Below are 19,861 nucleotides of genomic sequence, written 5' to 3'. Positions count from 1 at the left end.
GATAAAAACCCTGCAGAAAGTAGGCATAGAGGGAACTTTCCTCAACATAATAAAGGCCATATATGACAAGCCCACAGCCAACATCATCCTCAATGGTGAAAAACTGAAAGCATTTCCACTAAGATCAGGAACAAGACAGGTTGCCCTCTCTCATCACTGTTATTCAACATAGTTTTGGAAGTTTTAGCAACAGCAATCAGAGAAGAAAAGGAAATAAAAGGAATCCAAATCAGAAAAGAAGAAGTAATGCTGTCACTGTTTGCAGATGACATACTATACATAGAGAATCCTAAAGATGCTACCAGAAAACTACTAGAGCTAATCAATGAATTTGGTAAGGTAGCAGGATACAAAATTAATGCACAGAAATCGCTTGCATTCCTATACACTAATGATGAAAAATCTGAAAGTGAAATCAAGAAAACACTCCCATTTACCATTGCAACTAAAAGAATAAAATATCTAGGAATAAACCTACCTAAGGAGACAAAAGACCTGTATGCAGATAATTATAAGACACTGAGGAAAGAAATTAAGGATGATACAAATAGATGGAGAGATATACCATGTTGTTGGATTGGAAGAATCAACATTGTGAAAATGACTCTACTACCCAAAGCAATCTACAGATTCAATGCAATCCCTATCAAACTACCACTGGCATTTTTCACAGAACTAGAACAAAAAATTTCACAATTTGTATGGAAAAACAAAAGACCCCAAATAGCCAAAGCAATCTTGAGAACAAAAAACGGAGCTGGAGGAATCATGCTCCCTGACTTCAGACTATACTACAAAGCTACAGTAATCAAGACAGTATGGTACTGGCACAAAATCAGAAAGATAGATCAATGGAACAGGATAGAAAGCCCAGAGATAAACCCATGCACATATGGTCACCTTATCTTTGATAAAGTAGGATGGAATTTACAGTGGAGAAAGGACAGCCTCTTCAATAAGTGCTGCTGGGAAAACTGGACAGGTCCACGTAAAAGTATGAGATTAGATCACTTCCTAGCACAATACACAAAAATAAGCACAAAATGGATTAAAGACCTAAATGTAAGGCCAGAAACTATCAAACTCTTAGAAGAAAACATAGGCAGAACACTCTATGACATAAATCACAGCAAGATCCTTTTTGACCCACCTCCCAGAGAAATGGAAATAAAAACAAAAGTAAACAAATGGGACCTAATGAAACCTCAAAGCTTTTGCACAGCAAAGGAAACCATAAACAAGACCAAAAGACAACCCTCAGAATGGGAGAAAATATTTGCAAATGAAGCAACTGACAAAGGATTAATCTCCAAAATTTACAAGCAGCTCATCTAGCTCAATTAGAAAAAAACTAACAACCTAATCCAAAAATGGGCAGGAGACCTAAATAGACATTTCTCCAAAGAAGATATACAGACTGCCAACAAACACATGTAAGAATGCTCAAAATCATTAGAGAAATGCAAATCAAAACTACAATGAGATATCATCTCACACCAGTCAGAATGGCCATCATCAAAAAATCTAGGAACAATAAATACTGGATAGGGTGTGGAGAAAAGGGAACACTCTTGCACTGCTGGTGGGAATGTGAACTGGTACAGCCACTATGGAGAACAGTATGGAGGTTCCTTAAAAAACTACAAATAGAACTACCATATGACCCAGCAATCCCACTCCTGGGCATATACCCTGAGAAAACCAAAATTCAAAAAGAGTCATGTACCAAAATGTTCATTGCAGCTCTATTTACAATAGCCCGGAGATGGAAACAACCTAAGTGTCCATCATCGGATGAATGGCTAAAGAAGATGTGGCACATACATACAATGGAATATTACTCAGCCATAAAAAGAAACGAAATTGAGCTATTTGTAATGAGGTGGATAGAACTATAATCTGTCATACAGAGTGAAGTAAGTCAGAAAGAGAAAGACAAATACTGTATGCTAACACATATATATGGAATATAAGGAAAAAATTGTCATGAAGAACCTAGGGGTAAGATGGGAATAAATATGCAGACCTACTAGAGAATGGACTTGAGGATATGGGGAGGCAGAAGGGTAAGCTGTGACAAAGAAAGAGAGAGGCATGGACATATATACACTACCAAATGTAAGGTAGAGAGCTCGTGGGAAGCAGCTGCAGAGCACAGGGAGATCAGCTCGGTGCTTTGTGACCAACTGGAGGGGTGGGAGGGAGGGAAGTGCAAGAGCGAAGAGATGTGGGAACATATGTATATGTCTAAGTGATTCAGTTTGTTATAAAGCAGAAAGTAACACACCATTGTGTAGCCATTATACTCTAATAAAGATGTAAATAAATAAATACATAAATAAATAAATACAATAAGATGTTTAAAAGTTTTTTTTACATTTTAAATTTTAAACTGAAATGAAAAGAGTGAAATGAATTGATGTCCGTACTACTTAACATTTCATATGTATTCTCTCATCTAATTCTCATAAGACAATCAAGAATGCATAATACCATTTCCATTTTTCAAGATGAGTAAACTGAGATCTGAGAAGTTTGGAGACACGCACAAAGTAAGAGAAGTGCTATGTCACACACTTAGGATGGAAACCCACAGTCATACCATGCCAAGGCCCACAAAGGCTGCTGAGCAGGCCGTGCAGGTGCTCCTCAGCTTAATTATCTACCAAAAATCGTCCCTTTCCTTTTCTCTCTGACATAGTTTTATGGAGTTTACATCCCATTTCTTCTCAATACTATCAGCCAATTTATCACCCCTGAGACATCTCCCCAGATCCTGTGGCAAGATGTTCACAACACCCCAATGAGATTAAGTATGGCATTATGCTTCCTGAAATGTAGTTATGTTTTCTGTCTTTTGGGGACAGGGTAATTTATTTGAACACTTTCTAAGAGGGAAAATTCATTGCTGTTTACAGTTGTCCTGCTGTCATCCAAAAAACTGTATTCTGAGGAGAGTCCTTTATTGCAGAAATGGTTTCTGGTAGAAAGTATGCAAATGAGACGCTTAGAGTTGGCTTCTGGAAAAACAGATGATAGAGGGGAAGGAAGGAGAGGCAGCTTCTATTCCTGGAGAATCAAGAAGTATGATAAGGGAGGGAGGATTGAGAGGAAGACAGGGAGAAGGAGTGAGAGTGGGGAGAGAGAAACTGGTCAATTGCCAATAAAGGAAGAAATCTGGGAGAAAGAGCAGAGATATTAGAGGAAAATTTATGGTGATATTCCATGGAGTGTGTAATGTCAACGCATTCCTCATCATCCCACCAAGGCCTTGAAGTGACTGTGATTAGCTATATGTTTACTGCCAAATAAAACACATATATTACTATTAATTTTTTTTTGTCCATGCCACACACATGCCCCCTGCAGTAGAAGTGTAGAGTCTTAACCACTGGACCACCAGGGAAGCCCTTCTATTAAGCTTTTAGTGTCCAAGTAGCACTAAAATTATTCTGGGTGTCACCAGTTTTCTGTGTTCCACACTTTTGAGCTCTTATTTTCAGGAAAGAGAAAGGGCTTTGCAGTTAGGCCTGGATTGAAAAGTTACACATGAAGGTGGTGGAATATGTGAGCAAACAGTTAATAATCTTGTCTAGAATAAGCCATTTTGCACTTCACAGCTGGAGATAATCCCTCAGTCCTGGATTATGGCATCCTTTACATAGAGTTGCTGAATAGTACACGCCATTCCAGGAAGAGCATTCACACTGTGCCTCTGTCAGCCATGCATGAGTGTGGAGGGAAGCATACCAGGACCCCAGGAGTCTTCAGGCCAGGGATGGGGGAAATAAGGCCAGTGGCAGGAACATTACAATTTCTATTTTACCTTTTTGTCCATACAACTAAATCCTGGACCTATTTTATTTTACATTTATGTGCTCTGTGCTATGAGCACTTATAATAAATAATAGGCTGTAAATGATTCACATTTACTCTCACTGGAAAATGGCAAATGATAGCAGCAATGGAGTAGCGACCTCCAGTGGATATTGGGGGGAATTGTACAATCCTGGATAGGTTCCTTGTGAAGCCAAAGTTTTGGCTGGCTCCTTTTCAGCAAGTCTGGAAAGATTCCCTGAAGCTGGCAGATAGATGGTTTCTGTCTCCAGAGGGTCAAAGAACTGAGCTTTCTGACATCAAAAGATATTTCACTTATGACGCTTTCCTCTGCCATAAGAGTTCCAGGCATCAAATCTAGGCACAACTGCATTCAGCAGAAAAAGAAGGCTGCTCTCTCCTGTGTGTCCTTTCTGAGGAACAAGAAAACCCTTCACAGAAATCCCAAATTCTATTTCCAATTTAATTCTTCTGAGCCCGAATAAGATCTTGGTCTTATTTGCTGATTTTTTAATTCTGTGAAAGACTTATAATCAGAAGTAAAACAATCAAATATGCAATTTGTTCACATGGTAGCAAACATAAACATAATAAAATGCACATAAAAATGGCAAAGTATAGCATCTATAATGCCTTCACTCAGAGATGTCCACAGTCAGCCATGATTGTGTTTGTGTATCTTTCCAAACTTCTGGCTATGCACATGCATGCACACTCACACAGACAGACACACACACATACACACACAAAAACACATTTCTCTATTTCAAAAGTCACTTTTTTCATTTGGCTTTAGAAGGTGAATATACTTTTATGTCAAGTAATATATGCCTGCATCATCATTTTTAATGTTTCCATGATATCCAATTTCATGGTTATAATATAATTCACTTAATCACCACCCACACTGGTAAACATTTAGGGTTTTTTTCTGGTTGTCTACGGTTACAGTGCTAATTCCAAAGAGCAAGGTACAGAACAGTGTGTACAATGTGCTACACTTAGGTAAAAATGGATGGAGAATCTATTGATCAATACACTTAATTCCCTTGGAAAATTACTAAATTCTTTACCAAGTGAATATTATAAACTATTTGTGAAAATCCATAAAAATTCAAATGAAGAGTCATTTATTCCCACATGAGCATAGTAAAACAGAAATAACCTATAATGCCAGTTACACAGAGAAGCCCACCCCCTTCAACCCTCCCATCCTCCTCTGCCTCCCAAAGTCCCTGCCTGCCACCCAAAGAATTAAAAAAAAAAAAAAACAGGGTCTCCAACCTGTCCCTTTGCTGTAACTCCATGTCCAGTACCCTGTAACCTCCTGTACTTTTTCTTCATGAATCACCTGTCATCACAAATCACCACCCCAGGAGTGGCAGCCCTCTACTGTGCAGACACTGTCCAGTGCTAAGGGACCTAGTATTTTTGGAATCCAAAGAAGTAGTGATGTATTTTGTGTGGGGTAGAAACAATTAAGCCCTCACACAGAGATGCCCACCTTCCCTTTATGTCTGCCCCCCACGCTCTACCCTCCATCCCTGCTCCTTTATCCACCCCTGCCTTAAGAATGAATTTAGGATCCATTTTCCCTAATACACCCTTTGCAGGTTATCTGACAACCAAGACATTTTGTTTTCAGGAGAAACTGCTATAGTCAATCACTTCCACTTTCTGGAGAGCCTCCAAGGGCTACAGCTCCTTTAACATGCCAAAAAGACTCTTTGTCTCTGATATTAACTGTGTCTCTCCCAGAGTATCCATTTATTTTGAGGTTGTAGTCAAAGAATGTCAAAGGAGCACTTGAATTTAGAAGTGTGCAATATCACATAGCATGGATTTGATGGACTGTGGCAGCAAAGGGGAGGGAAAGAGAATGGTTTAATAAGAGAAAGTGTTATGTTCTTACCATGTCTGTATTTCTGTATTAAAATGTCTTTCAGTTTCTTCTTTTCACAAATAAGAAGGAAATAGTGTCCTGTAGTAGGCTAAGATTGTGGATATGGGGACCAGACTAGTGCTTGGATTCATATCTCAGCACCACCATTTGCTGGTTGTGTAAATTGACTAAGGTCCCCCATGTACCCATGTGTGATATTTAAAAAGTAATAGTGCCCACATTGAAGTACGGATTAAGTCAGTCCCTGAACATGAAGTACTTAAAGCAGTGCTGGCATATCCTAAGTAGTCAATAAGTATTAGTATCAATATTTCTGTGAAAATCAGTTCAGAGGTAATTGGTTTAAAATCAGTGTTCAGAGGTTTCCAACATCCCTGTTTGCTTAACACAGCATCTTCCATAAACAAACATTCCCAACGTAGAATTTATATGAGATTCTTTTGCTGTAATGCACATGCGTGTGTGCGTGCCCATCCAGGCTGTCTGGAATGAATGAACAGACAATGTTAAATTTTTAAAAATTATTTCTGTGCCTCTGGCCCAAGTCTGTCCTGGAGCTACACATTTTGTCAGTAAAATTTCTATGCTCCAGCATAATATTTAGGAAAAATAGTGGAACCTTGGATTCCAAGTTTGGTGAAGTGAAATGGATAATGGGAAACAGAACTATATTGTTCTTCAAAAGTATATTTTATGCTTAGCCACTGATTTCCATTTGCATCTTGCCCTTGGATACAAGAGATTATTTTGTTTAAAAAGAAAGTTTTGATGACTAACTGTAGATAGCGTGTTCCAGAAAGAGAGAAAAAGATAAAGATTTTAAATTACAATATATCCAAAAGTAGTGACCATCAGGATTATTCTCAAAGAGGCTATTGTAGAGAGTGCGGGTGGGGGAGAGGTTACAGAGTTTAAATTCTAGCTCAAGGACTTAGGCATGAGGAGGAGATATCTGCTGTAGACTCATGTAAGGGGATATTTTTCCAAATTAGCTTTTAATATTGAGGAAATTAAAAATATATATTTAGTTATTTAAAAATGGAAACAGATTTTATTATACTGCTAGGTACAATTTTTTGTCATGCAGTTAAGAACCTGAGTGCAATGGACCATTTTCCATTTCACAGCATGTAGATAAATATTCAGTTTTGGATGATAAAAGCAATTCAGTTATGTTAGAATTGCTGAGATACAGATGTCTTTGTTCCTAAGATAGTCATCCATTTCCAATACTATTTTTCCTGAAAAATATAGGCACCTCACAGGGCATAGCATCCCTATAAAGTATTCTTGACCAAAACTAAAAGGCTCTTCTGTGAAACCAACAAGATTGGGTTCTGTCTTTCTAAATTTCTACTGGTGAAGACGGAGCATGTGACCTAAACAACAAAAGTAAAAGACAGTACAAGGTGGATGGGTACCTTACAGAGTTTAAAGGACTTGGGAAACAGAGCCACTTCTTCTGTTCTGCCCTTCAAATAGGGTCCATTTTTCAAAGAGAGCAGCTTCTCAATAACAGCTGTTATCTGGGAAAGAAGAGGTCATGTCTTACCTGAAAGCCCTGTGCCACTCACAGCTAAAGAGAATTGTCATCCACAGAATTCCCCTGTGGTGGCATGGGTAATTAAAAACCCAAGAGAACCTCTACCTTTATGGACAGAGGATTAGTTACAGGGGTCTTTGGAAGCCAGAGAATATGGAGAGGGGAATCTTGGAGAGGACAGTGTGCAAGAAGGGAATATCCTAATTCTGTGAATGAAATTTCTATACATTTGAGGCTTATTGTTAAGTTGCACATGCACAGCATAGACCCAAAGCAGCATAGTAAGATACTTTGAACTTAACTATGCCATAAACCACCACTCAAGTCTCAGACTAAATCCTGAGAGGTGCATGTGTGAGACAGTCAAAACAGCATAGCAATTTCTTTGCAAATTGAACTTAAAATGGAATAATCATCCAAAGGTGAGATAGGATTTTTACTTTAAACCTAACCATTTCTAGCTAAACCAAACAAACAAACAAAAAAGTATTCTCCAGAGGATATTAATAGGACCCAAAGTCAAACAATATAATATTCAGAATACAATACAACTATACAGTCAAGAATACAATCCAAAAATATACTACATATCAAGAACAAGGAAAGTTTGAAAAAAAGTGTAAGGGAAAATTCAACATGTGCCAACCTCAAGGTGACCCAGATATTGGAGTTGTCAGATAAAGATTTTAAAGAAGGTATTACAACCATCCTCCATGGGTGAAGGTGAAGTGAAGGTAGATTCCATTGAAATGAAAGGAAAGACAGATGTTCTAAGCAGAGAAATATAAATTATTTTAAAGACCAAATGGAAATTTCATAAATCAAAAATACAATATCAGATATTTAAAAGTTCACTAGATGGGCTCAGTAGAAGAACAGAAATGATAAAGACAGACTAAGTAACATCCAATCACATAAGCAAAGAGAAAAAAAGATGGAAATAAAATAAGCAGAGACTCATAAATTGTGGTATTCATTGGACTCTAAAAAGGAGAGGGAAAAGATACTAGTGCAGAACATACATTTCAAGAAATAATTTCTGAAAATTCCCCAAATAAGTGAAATACATAAATATACAGATTCAGGAAGCTCAGTGAACCACAAAGATTATAAACTCAAAGAAAATCATGCCCAGAACAATCAAAATCAAACTTCTAAAAACCAAAGATTAAAAAAAACCTTGAAAATGGCCAATAAAAAATAATGCAACACATATAAGGGGATAATGATTCAAATAACAGTGCACTGCTCCTAGGAAACCATTGGGGCCAGAATAGAGTGTAGCAATACCTTGAAAATTCTGAAAGAAAATAATTGTCAACCTGGAATTCTACATTCAGCAAAAAATACCCTTAAACGAATGACATTTAAATAATGACCTTCTCAGATAAAGAGAACACTAATAGAGTTTGCTGCTAGAAAAACAAGTCTAAAGTAAATGCTAATAAACTTTTTAGACTGAAAGAAAATGATAGGGGTAGAAAACTTTGAACTTCAGAATGAATAAAAATAGAAATGGTAAATTTCTGGATGAATATAGTAGACTATTTTTCTCTTCTTAAATTTTTCAAAATATATATGGCTATAAAAAGCAAAAACATGTAACATTAACTGGTGGGGTTACCATAGTATGTAGATGTAAGACTTACAACAACTATAAAGGGGAGGTGATTTTACCTGAAATGGTAAAACATTAACTGAAGTAGATTTTTTAAAGTAAGGTATATACATTTGAATCCCTAGAACAACCACTAAAAATCTTAATATAAGGAGATAGTTAAAAAAACAAAAGATAAATAAAATCTCATATGAAAACTATTCAAATAACATAAAATAAGGGAGGAAATGAACAGAAAAGTTTAAAACGCAGGGGAAAAACAACAAAAATACAATAAAATAGTAGAGCTAAATCCAATATAACAATAATTATATTAAATATATATGTTCAAAACAAATTAATTACAAATAGATGTCAGATTAGGTAAAGGAAAAAATATTAAACTATATGCCTTTTATAAGAAACACTCCTTAAATAAAATTACATGGGTGGCTAAAAGTAAAAGATAGAAAAAAGACGCCATGCAAAGTCTAATCAAAAGAGAGCTGGAATAGTTAAAATAATATCAGTGAAAGCAAATTTCAGAACAAGAAAAAGTATCAGACATAAAGAGGAACAGTAGCTAATGATAAAAGGGTTAATTCACAAAGAAGGAATGACAATCTTAAATATGTGTGCACTAAGAACAAAATTTCAAAGTGCATGAAGCAAAATCTGATAGAACATGAAGCAGAACTACAGAAATTCATAATTAAACTTTCAGAATTGGCACTCTTCTCTCAGCAATCAATAAAACAAGTGGTTTGAAAATCAGCAAGGCTGTAAAAGACCCAAACAATATCACTGACCAACTTGGCCTAATTGATATTTGTAGAACGCCCCACCTAATAACAGTATAATAAACAGTCTTTTTAGGTACACATTGAACATTTAAAGAAGATAGGCCTTCATCTGAGCCATAAAAGAGAAAAGCTTAACAAATTTAAAAGAATAGAAAGAATATAAGATATATTCCTCAACCACAGCACAATTAAACCAGAAATTAATAACAGAAAGGTATCTGGGAAAATCTCTAACTATATTCAAACAAAAGCACACATTTATAAATGACCCATGAGTCAAAGAGGAAGTTTAAAGACAAATTTAAAAATATCTGGAACTGAATAAAAATGAAAATATAATGTTTTCAAAATTTGTGATATATGCAAGATGGAGCAGCCCCACTGCTTTAAGGTTCTCCTTCTTATAACTAAAAATATCTAGACATAACACTGTAAATATGAACACACCTGAAAGGTGGAAAAAAATCAGGCTGCCTAGGGACATTGAGACTCAAGGAACGACACAGGTAGTGATTTCCCGAGTTTCCTTATCGCCTCCATTATATTCCAGACAGACAGAGCTCTGCAGAAGCCTCCAACCCAGAACTGCTAACAGGCATAGACAAAAAGCTTCAAGAAAAAAGCTGTTCCTCTTATCCAAAGGACCAGAAAAGTGTGCCCTAACAATAGAAAACCTTTTTGGCAATATCGGCACTACTCCAGCCAAACATCAAAGAAAAAACTGCACCCACCTCTCCCTACAGTGACAGTCCTGTAATTCTCTAACCCAGTGGTATTGGTGAAGCTGAGCAGAGAGCTAATGTTACATTTCCCACCTGGAAGAAGCAGGTAGTGCTCTTATTGCCCCACTGAATAGTTTCAGTGTGCCAAGAAGTAAAATGATCCTCCACTTCTATTTGAAGGGAGCAGGCTGTGATGTTCTAATGATTCCCATGCAGGGCTTGTACTTCTGGATGGTGTGAAGGGGAGCTGATCTCCCACCCCTCACTTGGTGGAAGCAGGCAATGCAGACTCTCCTGCCAGGATGTTGTCAGTGGGGTCCAGTAGTGAGCTGGATGTCCAAACACATACAGAAGCAAAGAGACTTACCAAGGGAGTTCAAGGTAGAGCTAGTCACCACTATGCTTCACCTGCCATTCCTGCCAGTGTCAGCAGGGCTGGCTGAGGAGCTGAAGCCTCCACCTCCCCACCCAGCATCAATGAGACAGAATGATATTGTGATGTGAAGGTAGTTGGCACTCCACTTTCCTGCTACCCATAACATTGTGTCAAAAAGGCCAAATTGGGATCTGGGTTTACACCAGCACTCAGAGGAAACAGATACAGCGAAAGTTGGTACCCTATTACCATCATGAAGAAGTTAGTGGGATCAAAGGAGGAAGCTGAATTTCCACTCCAGCAGTTTGCAATGAGGCAGTGTTAGTGAGTACTTACTTTTGCCAGGGTACTATAGGTAGGGCCCAGCAGGAGCTGAACATACACACTCACCTGGCCCTTGTGCTATACCTTGACAGAAGCTACACTAGGTTTAAAAGGAGGAGGATTAAATAAATAAGGTCTAGTGCCTCACAATATAATATCTAATATGTCCCGTATAGAAAATCAAATGTCATACCAAGAGCCAGAAAAATCACAACACAAATAAGAAAAGACAATCAACAGACAATAAGACTGAGATGAGCCAGATTTTGTAACTTTCTAATAAGAATTTTAAATCAGCCATCACAAAGATGCTTCAACAAAAAAATAATAAATTCTCTTAAAACAAATGAAAAAATAGAAAATCTCAGCAAAAAAATAGAATCTATGAAAAGGAAATAAATAGAAATTATAGAAATGAAAAACACAATAAACAAATTTTTAAAAAACCTCTCATATTCAGTGAGTCCCTCCAGGGCTCAAAATTAGAGTGGAGATGACAGAAGATAGAATTAGTGAAATTGAAAACAGATCAATAGAATTTACCCAAACTGAACAACAGAGAGACATTGGGCTGACAAAATGGAGAGTTTCAGTGGCCTATGAGACAATAAAACAAGAGCTAGCATTTGTATCATCAGAGTCCCAAAAGGAGAGGAGAGAGAGAGAGGGACTGGAAAGTATTCAAAGAAATAATGGCTGAAAACTCCCCAAATTTGGCAAAAGATATAGAGATTCAATAAGCTTAGTGAACCCAGAATAGGATAAACCTAAGTGCATATGAAACATTCTCCAGAATATACAATATGTTAGATCACAAAACAAGTCTGAATTAATTTTAAAAGGTTGAAATCATACAAAGTACTCTCTCTGATCATAATGGAATGAAATGAGAAACTAATACAAGAAAAACTGGAAAATATACAAATATCTGAAAATGAAACAACACACTTTAAATAGCCAGTGAGTAAAAGGAAAAAATCACAAGTGAAATTTTAAAATACTTTGAAATATATAAAAATGAAAACACAACATACCAAAAATTATAGTGATGCAGTGGAAGCAGTGCTCGGAGAGGAAACTTATTGCTGTAAATACCTATACTAGAAAATAATAAAGATCTCAAGTCAATAGCATAACTTTCCACCTTAAGTAATTAGAAAAAGAAGAGAAAACTAAACCCAAAGCTAGCAGAAGTTAGGAAATGATAAAGATTGACTAGCCATAAACAAAAGAGAAAACAGGAAAGCAAAGGAGAATCAATGAAATCAAAACAGGTTCTTTGAAAAGATAAACAACCTTGAAAAACTTACATTGACTAAGATAAAAAAGAAAGATATGAAACTAGAAATCAACTACAGAAAGAAAAATGGGAAATGAGCAAACACATTGAGACCAAACAACATGTTACTAAAAAACCAATGGGTCAATGATGAAATCAAAGGGGAAATCAGAAAACACCTTGAGACAAATGAAAATGGAAATACAACTTTGCAAAATCTATGGGATGCAGCAAAAGCAGTTTTAAGGGTGAAGTTTAGAGTGACACAGGCCTTCCTCAAGAAACAAGAAAAATCTCAAATAAACAACCTACCCTATCACCTAAAAGAAGAACAAGCAAAGCCCAAAGTCAGCAGAAGAAAGGAAATAATAAAGATCAGAAAGGAAATAAATAAAATAAAGCTAAAAAACAATAGAAAAGATCAATAAAACCAAGAAGTGGTTTTTTGAAAAGATAAACAAAATTTATAAACCTTTAGTCAGGCTTATCAAGAGAGGACCTAAATAAACAAAATAAGAAATGAAAAAGGAGAAATAACAACTGATACCACAGAGATACAAAAAAAATCATAAGAGAATACTATGAATAGTTATATGCCGACAAACTTCACAACCTAGAAGAAATGAACAAATTTCTAGAAACATACTATCTGACAAGACTGAATCAAGAAGAAACAGACAATTTGAACATACCAATTACTAGAATTGAAATTGAATTTGTAATTTTAAAATGCCCAGCAAACACAGTCCAGGACCAGATGGCTTCACAGGGGAATTTTACCAAACTTATAAAGAAGTACTAATATCTATCCTTCTCAAACTATTCCAAAAAATTGAAGAGGAGGGAACACTCCCAACTTTATTCTACTAGGCCACCATTACCCTGACACAAAAATTCAAGTAGCCCTTTTTACAGAAAATGGCAATCTGATTCAAAATACAGAAAACAAGAGACCTAAAATTGGCAAAACGATATTGAAAAAAAAGAAAAATGTTGGAGGATTTATATCACTCAGTTTAAAAGGTTTTTTATAAATCTACAGTCATCAAACACTTTTACTGGCATAAAGACATACAGTTCAATGGAATAATTTTGAAAGTTCAGAAATAATCTCTTACATTTTTGATTAATTTTTAACAAAGACGCTAAAGCAATTCAATGGGGAAAGGATAGTTTTCTCAACAAATGGTGCTGGGAAGAGTGACATCAGCAAAATGCCCGAGTAAGATGTCCCTTGCTCATATCCCCCCTCAATAACAACAATTTGGCATCCACCCACAGACAAGAGTGCTTCTGTGGGAGCTGTAGAATCCAACACCATACACCAAGGGACCTGAGAGTGTATTTGCCCATTTGTGCATTGGGTAATAGGCATATAGACCTTGGTCCTGGTTGTGGACCCTACAGTGGCCCATGAACTGGCACAAGTCCCTCTCAGCCATAGTTTATAGGCCCTTGGAATACACTGTGTTAGACAATCAGGCATAGAAAGGGAGCCTTCATGGAAGTCCATGAGTGCAGGAGTCCAGCAGAGAAGTTCCAACACACTGTTAGAGAAAAAAATATATATATATATATATGAGTTTGGATGCACTGGAGAGGTTAAGAGGAACAGTTTGACTTTAACTGTGTCCCCTCTCTCCTAAGGCAGCACAATTTAGTGCCAAGAGAGACTTTCTCAGCTTGTGATTTCTCCCATGGGGGAATGTGAGACCATGTGAGTAACTGTCCAGCTTCTCCAGCTGTGTTGGATGTTGCCGAAGAGGCCCATTTCTCTCATGCTGCATCCAGAGCACTGAGATGTTAATTTGATGACTGCAGGGGAGGGGGAAGGAGGAAGCTGGGAGAGCAGCAGATAGGACTCTCAGAGGGCATTAAACGGGAACAGATTCTACTAACTACATTACAGACTCCATTAAGAAGTCTGGCTATGAAACACTGGTGAAACGACTTGCTGATCTCCCCCCATGAAACACAGGCACCTCCAGCACTCCACACGCCTCACGTACACAATCCCCCACCCTGTGGCCAGCTCCCTGTGTGCACGCCTGAATGTGGCAAGAGCAAGCCTGGCAGATGGCTAGTGAACACATACAGAAAGATGGTCCAAATGTGTGAACCAGGGAGAGACCACAAACTTCAGATTTAGCACTGCCCTTGAGAAAGCAAAGGGAGGATGTCAGCACTCAGCCTGGTATGTTGCAGAATTAAAAGAAAGCATATATGCTCAATATTCTGTGACAGAGGGAGCAAGAAGTATGGAGCAGGCATATCCATAGGTCTGAGAAAAATTCACAATCACTAGCAGAGCAGACAGAAGGTATTTCTCTCCCAAAGACAGTCAGAAAGACTGGAGGAGGTGACAGCTACTTCCTATGTGAAGACAGAAATGCAAGACTTCAAGGAGCATGAAAAATAAAGGTAACAAGACACCACCAAAGGATCACAATTATCTTCCAGTAACTGACATAAAAGACATGGAGATTTGTGATTTATTTGATAAAGAATTCAAAATAGCTGCTTTATGAGCTACAAGAAAACACAGAGAGACATTTCAATGAAATCAGGAAAACAAAATGAACAAAATGAGAAGTTTAACAGAGATAGAAATAATAAAAAAGAACCAAACAGAAATTCTCGAGCTGAATAGTACAATGAATGAAATGAAAAATGCAATAAAGAGAATCAACAGCAGAATGGATCAAATAAGAAAGAATCTGTAAGTTGGAAGACAGGACCTTTGAAATTATCCAGCCAGAGAATAAAGAAAAAACTATGGAAAGAGTAAAGAAACACTATGTGATTGATACAAAATGATTTTTAAAAATCTGTGTATTATTGGAGTCATGGGAGAAAAGAGGGAGAATGGAGTAGAAAGCTTATTTAAAGAAATAACAGCTGAAAACTTCCCAAATCTGGGGAGAGATGTGAACATCCAACTTCATGAAGTTCAACTGTCCCCAAATAAACTCAATTGAAAGAGATCTTCTCCAAGACATATTATAATAAAACAGTCAAAAATCAATGGCGCCGGTAAGGCATGCAGCAAGGGGCCAGACAGGGAGCTTTGGGTCGCGTGGCGAAGGAGTTTCACTGGTCGGATTCAGAAATAAGAATATGAAACGGAGGACGTGGCGACCTAATCATCTGCAGGCCTTCGCGGGGAGCGTTCGCGAGGGACAAGGCTTTGCATTTCGAAGAAAACTAAAAATTCAGCAAAATTACAAGAAATTGATATGGAGGGAAAAGAAGGCTAAAACCTCACGGGAATCCCAGTTCACGGATCAGTACCCTGATCATCTGAAACATCTCTATTTAGCTGAAGAGGAAAGACTCAGGAAGCAGCTTAGAAAAGCTGACAGGTCTTTGTTAGAACAAGTTGACCAGCCTCTGTCAGAAGAACAAGTTGATCAGCCTTTGTCAGAAGAGCAGTGTAGCACTGACCAGGCTTTGTCTGAAGAACACTGTAGCATTGAGCAGCCTCATCCAGAAGAACAATGTAGCATAAGAATAAATTCCATTACTATTCCAAAGAAAAATAAAAAGAAAACATCAAATCAAAAAGCACAGGAAGAGTATGAGCAGATACAAGCTAAGCGTGCTGCTAAGAGACAAAAATTTGAGAGGAGAAAACAAGAGAGAGAAGAAGCTCAAAGGCTCTACAAAAAGAAGAAAATGGAAGTGTTCAAAATATTGAGCAAAAAGACTAAAAAGGGGCAACCAAACTTGAATTTACAAATGGAGTATCTTCTAAAAAAAATACAAGAAAAAAATTAGGTCAGACATGTTGCCTGATTAATCAAGGGTTAAAATATCTGCTGGCTACTGAATTCTCTTGTATATGTACTGTCCCTCCTAACAGTTAACTAAATTTGTCAACAAAGACTGGATTGCTAAGCTATACTAAATATAAAATGTCCAAATATTTTTTGTTTTTCTAAAAGAAAATTTTCTATATATGCTCTGCATTATATATGATTTGTTTCTTAATTATTTGCTGCTGAATGAAGGTTGGCCTTCAAAACTGAAAGAGGGAACTTCTCTGGCAGTCCAGTGATTAAGACTCCATGCTTCCACTGCAGGGGCCACAGGCTCCATCCATGGTTGGGGAACTAAGATCCCGAATGCTGCTTGGTATGGCCAAAAAAAAAAAGGAACTGAAAGAACCTGCTATTTGAGCAACAGGTTCAAGCATGTAATAACTTTTATACCATATGAAATTCAGATGAAATAAAGTGTTTTGAAAATAAAAAAAAAATCAAAGACAAAGAGAGAATCTTAAAAGCATCAAGAGAAAATAAGCTTGTAACTTACAAGAAAACCTTCATCAGCCTATCAGAGGATTTCTCAGTAGAACCATACAGGCCAGGAGAGAGTGGAATGATATACTCAAAGGGCTCAGAGGAAAAAAAAAAACAAAACTGCCAACCACAAATACTCTATCTGGCAAAGTTGTCCTTCTGAAATGAAGGAGAGTTAAAAGATTTCCCCAGACAAACAAAAGCTGAGGGAATTCATCACCACTAGACCTGCCTTACAAAAAGTGGTGAAAGGAGTTCTTCAAACTGAAATTAAAGGACAATAATCAGTAACATGAAAACATATGCAAATACACAACACACTGGTAAAGGTAAGTATATGCTCAAATTCAGATACCTTAATGTTTTAATATGACAGTGTGTTAACCACTTAACTCTAGTATAAAGGTTAAAGGACAAAATATTTAAAATAAACTATAGCTATAATAAGTTGTTAATGACTACATAATAAAAAAGAGGTAAATTGTGAAAGCAGTAACATAAAAAGGTGGGGAGTAAACCAATAGAGTTTTTGTATTCAATTAAAGTTAAATTTTTATCAGTGTAAAATAACTATTATAAGATGTTTTATGTAAGCCTCATGGTAACAACAAAGTAAAAACCTAAAGCAGATTCACAAAAGATAATGAGAAGGAGTCAAAGCATACCACTACATAAAATTATCAGTTCACAAAGGAAGGTGGCAAGAGAGGAAAAAAGGAACAAGGGAACTACCAAACAGCTAGGAAACAATTAATAGGATAGCAATAGTAAGTCCTTACCTAGCAATAATTGCATTAAATGTAAATTGATTAAATTCTTCAATCAAAAGGCTGAGAGTGGCTGGCTGGACAAAAAAACAAGATCCAACTACATGCTACCTACAAGAGACTCAGTTTAGCTTTAAGGACATGCATAGGCTCAAAGAGAAGGGATGCAAAAAGATATTCCATGCAAGCACAGGAATAGAATACTTATACCAGGCGAAATATACTTTAACTCAAAAGCTGTGACAAGACACAAAGAAGGTCATTATATAATGATAAAGGGGTCAATTCATCAAGGGTATATAATAAGCATAAATATATATGCACACAACATTGGAGCACCTAAATATATTAAGCAAATACTAACACATCTAATAGGAGAAATAGACAAAAATACAGTAATAGTAGGGGACTTCCATACCCCACTTTCAACAATGGATAGATCATACAGATGAAAATCAATAAGGAAACATTGAACTTGACCAAATGAACCTAACAGACATATACAGAATATTCCATCCAAGAGCAGCAGAATAAATATTCTTCTCAAGCACACACTTGAGGATAGATCACATGATAGGTCATAAAACAAGTATTAGCAAATTTGAGAAGACTGAAATCACACCAAATATCTTTTCCAACCACAATGGTATGAAACTAGAAATCAAGAAGGAAAACGGGAAAATTCACAAATAGGTGGAAATTAAACAACAACACCCCTGAACAACCAATTGGTCAAAGAAAACAAAAGAGAAACTTGAAATCTTGAAGAAAATGAAAATGAAAACACAGCATACCAAAACCTGTGGAATGCAGCAAGAGCATTTCTAAGAAGGAAGTTTATAGCAATAAACACATACATTAGGAAGAAAGAAAGATCTCAAACAAACATCCTAACTTTTCACCTCAAGGAACTAGAAAAAGAAAAACAAACTAAACCGAAAGTTAGCAAAAGAAAAGAGATAACAAACATCAGGAAAGAAACAAATGAAATAGAGACCAGAAAAACAATAGAAAAGATCAACATACCTAAGAGTTGTTTTTTGAAAAGATAGCGAAATTTACAAACTTTTAGCTAGACTAAGAAAAAGAGAAGATGCAAATAAGTAAAATGAGAAATGAAAGAGGAGACATTACAACTGATATCACAGAGATACAAAGGATCATAAGAGAATACTATGAATAACTGTATGCCAACAAATTGGATAGCCTAGAAGAAATGGATAAATTCTCAGAAACATACAACATACCAAGAATGAATCATGAAGGAATACAAACTATAAACAGACCAGTTACAAGTAAGGACATTGAATTGGTAATCAAAAACCTCCCAAAAAGAAAAGCTCAGAACCAGATGATTTCATGGTGAATTTCACCAAACATTTAATATTTCATCCATATTCCTGGATGAATATATTTGTAAAAATTATCAACAAAGTATTAACAAACCTGACCAAAGTCATATTAATCAAAACAGTATGGTACTAGCATGAAAACAGACACATAGACCAATTGAACAGAACTGAGAGCCCAGAAATATGTTCAACAAATATTTGACAAGGGAGCCAAGAATACTCAATGGGAAAAGGGCAGTCTCTTCAATAAATGGTGTTGGGAAAACTGGATAACCACATGCAGAAGAATGAAGTTGGAACCTTATCTTATACCACTCACAAAATTTAACTCAAAATGGATTAAACACTTAAACATAAGACCTGAAACCATAAACCTGCTAGAAAAAAACATAGGGATGAAGCTACTTGATACTGATCTTGGGAAAGAATTTTTGGATACGACACCAAAAGCACAAGCAACAAAAACAAAAATAATTAAGTGGTACTACACCAAGCTAAAAAGCTTCTGCACAGCAAAAGAAACAATCAACCAAATGAAAAGGCAACTTATAGAATGGGAGAATGTCTTTGCAAACCTTATATCTGATTTGGGATTAATATCCAAAATATATAAGGAACTCATATAACTCAATAGCAAAACAAAAACAAACAAATAATGTGATTTTAAAATGAGCAGAGGAACTGAGTAGACATTTCTTCCAAAGAAGACATGCACATGGCCAATAGGTACATGAAAAGATGCTCAACATCACCAATTGTCAAGGAAATGCAAATCAAAACCACAATGAGATATCACCTCACACCTCACAATGGCTATTATCAAAAAGACAAGAGATTACAAGTGTTAGCAAGGATTTGGAGAAAAAGGAACCCTTGTGCACTGTTGGTGGGAATATAAATTGGTACAGCACCATGGAAAACAGCAAGGAGGTTCCTCATAAAAAGTAAAAATAGAACTACCATATGATCCATCAACCCACTTCTGAGTCTACATCCAAAGAAAACTAAATTAGGATCTTGAAGAGATACCTGCACTCCTATGTTCATTGTAGCATTA

At 36.5% G+C, this 19,861-nt stretch overlaps 1 protein-coding gene across 1 annotated transcript; it reads left to right on the top strand.

The window, feature by feature from the left end:
* The first annotated feature begins 15,406 nt into the window (after positions 1-15,406).
* Positions 15,407-16,345, top strand: LOC116747580 (thyroid transcription factor 1-associated protein 26-like). Its single transcript, XM_032619964.1, has one exon. The coding sequence runs from the start codon at positions 15,409-15,411 to the stop codon at positions 16,159-16,161; it is 753 nt and encodes a 250-aa protein (XP_032475855.1). The 5' UTR covers positions 15,407-15,408; the 3' UTR covers positions 16,162-16,345.
* The last annotated feature ends 3,516 nt before the right edge of the window (positions 16,346-19,861 follow it).

This window comes from Phocoena sinus, chromosome X, assembly GCF_008692025.1.
Source record: "Phocoena sinus isolate mPhoSin1 chromosome X, mPhoSin1.pri, whole genome shotgun sequence".
Classification (NCBI taxonomy): Eukaryota; Metazoa; Chordata; class Mammalia; order Artiodactyla; family Phocoenidae; genus Phocoena; species Phocoena sinus.
Note: the sequence above shows the minus strand (reverse complement) of the source record. Positions and strands in the feature narration are given on the sequence as shown.

Bases quoted from the DNA above. Each gene is read 5' to 3' on its own strand.
- LOC116747580 (XM_032619964.1), top strand. From the start codon at position 15,409: ATGGCGCCGGTAAGGCATGCAGCAAGGGGCCAGACAGGGAGCTTTGGG.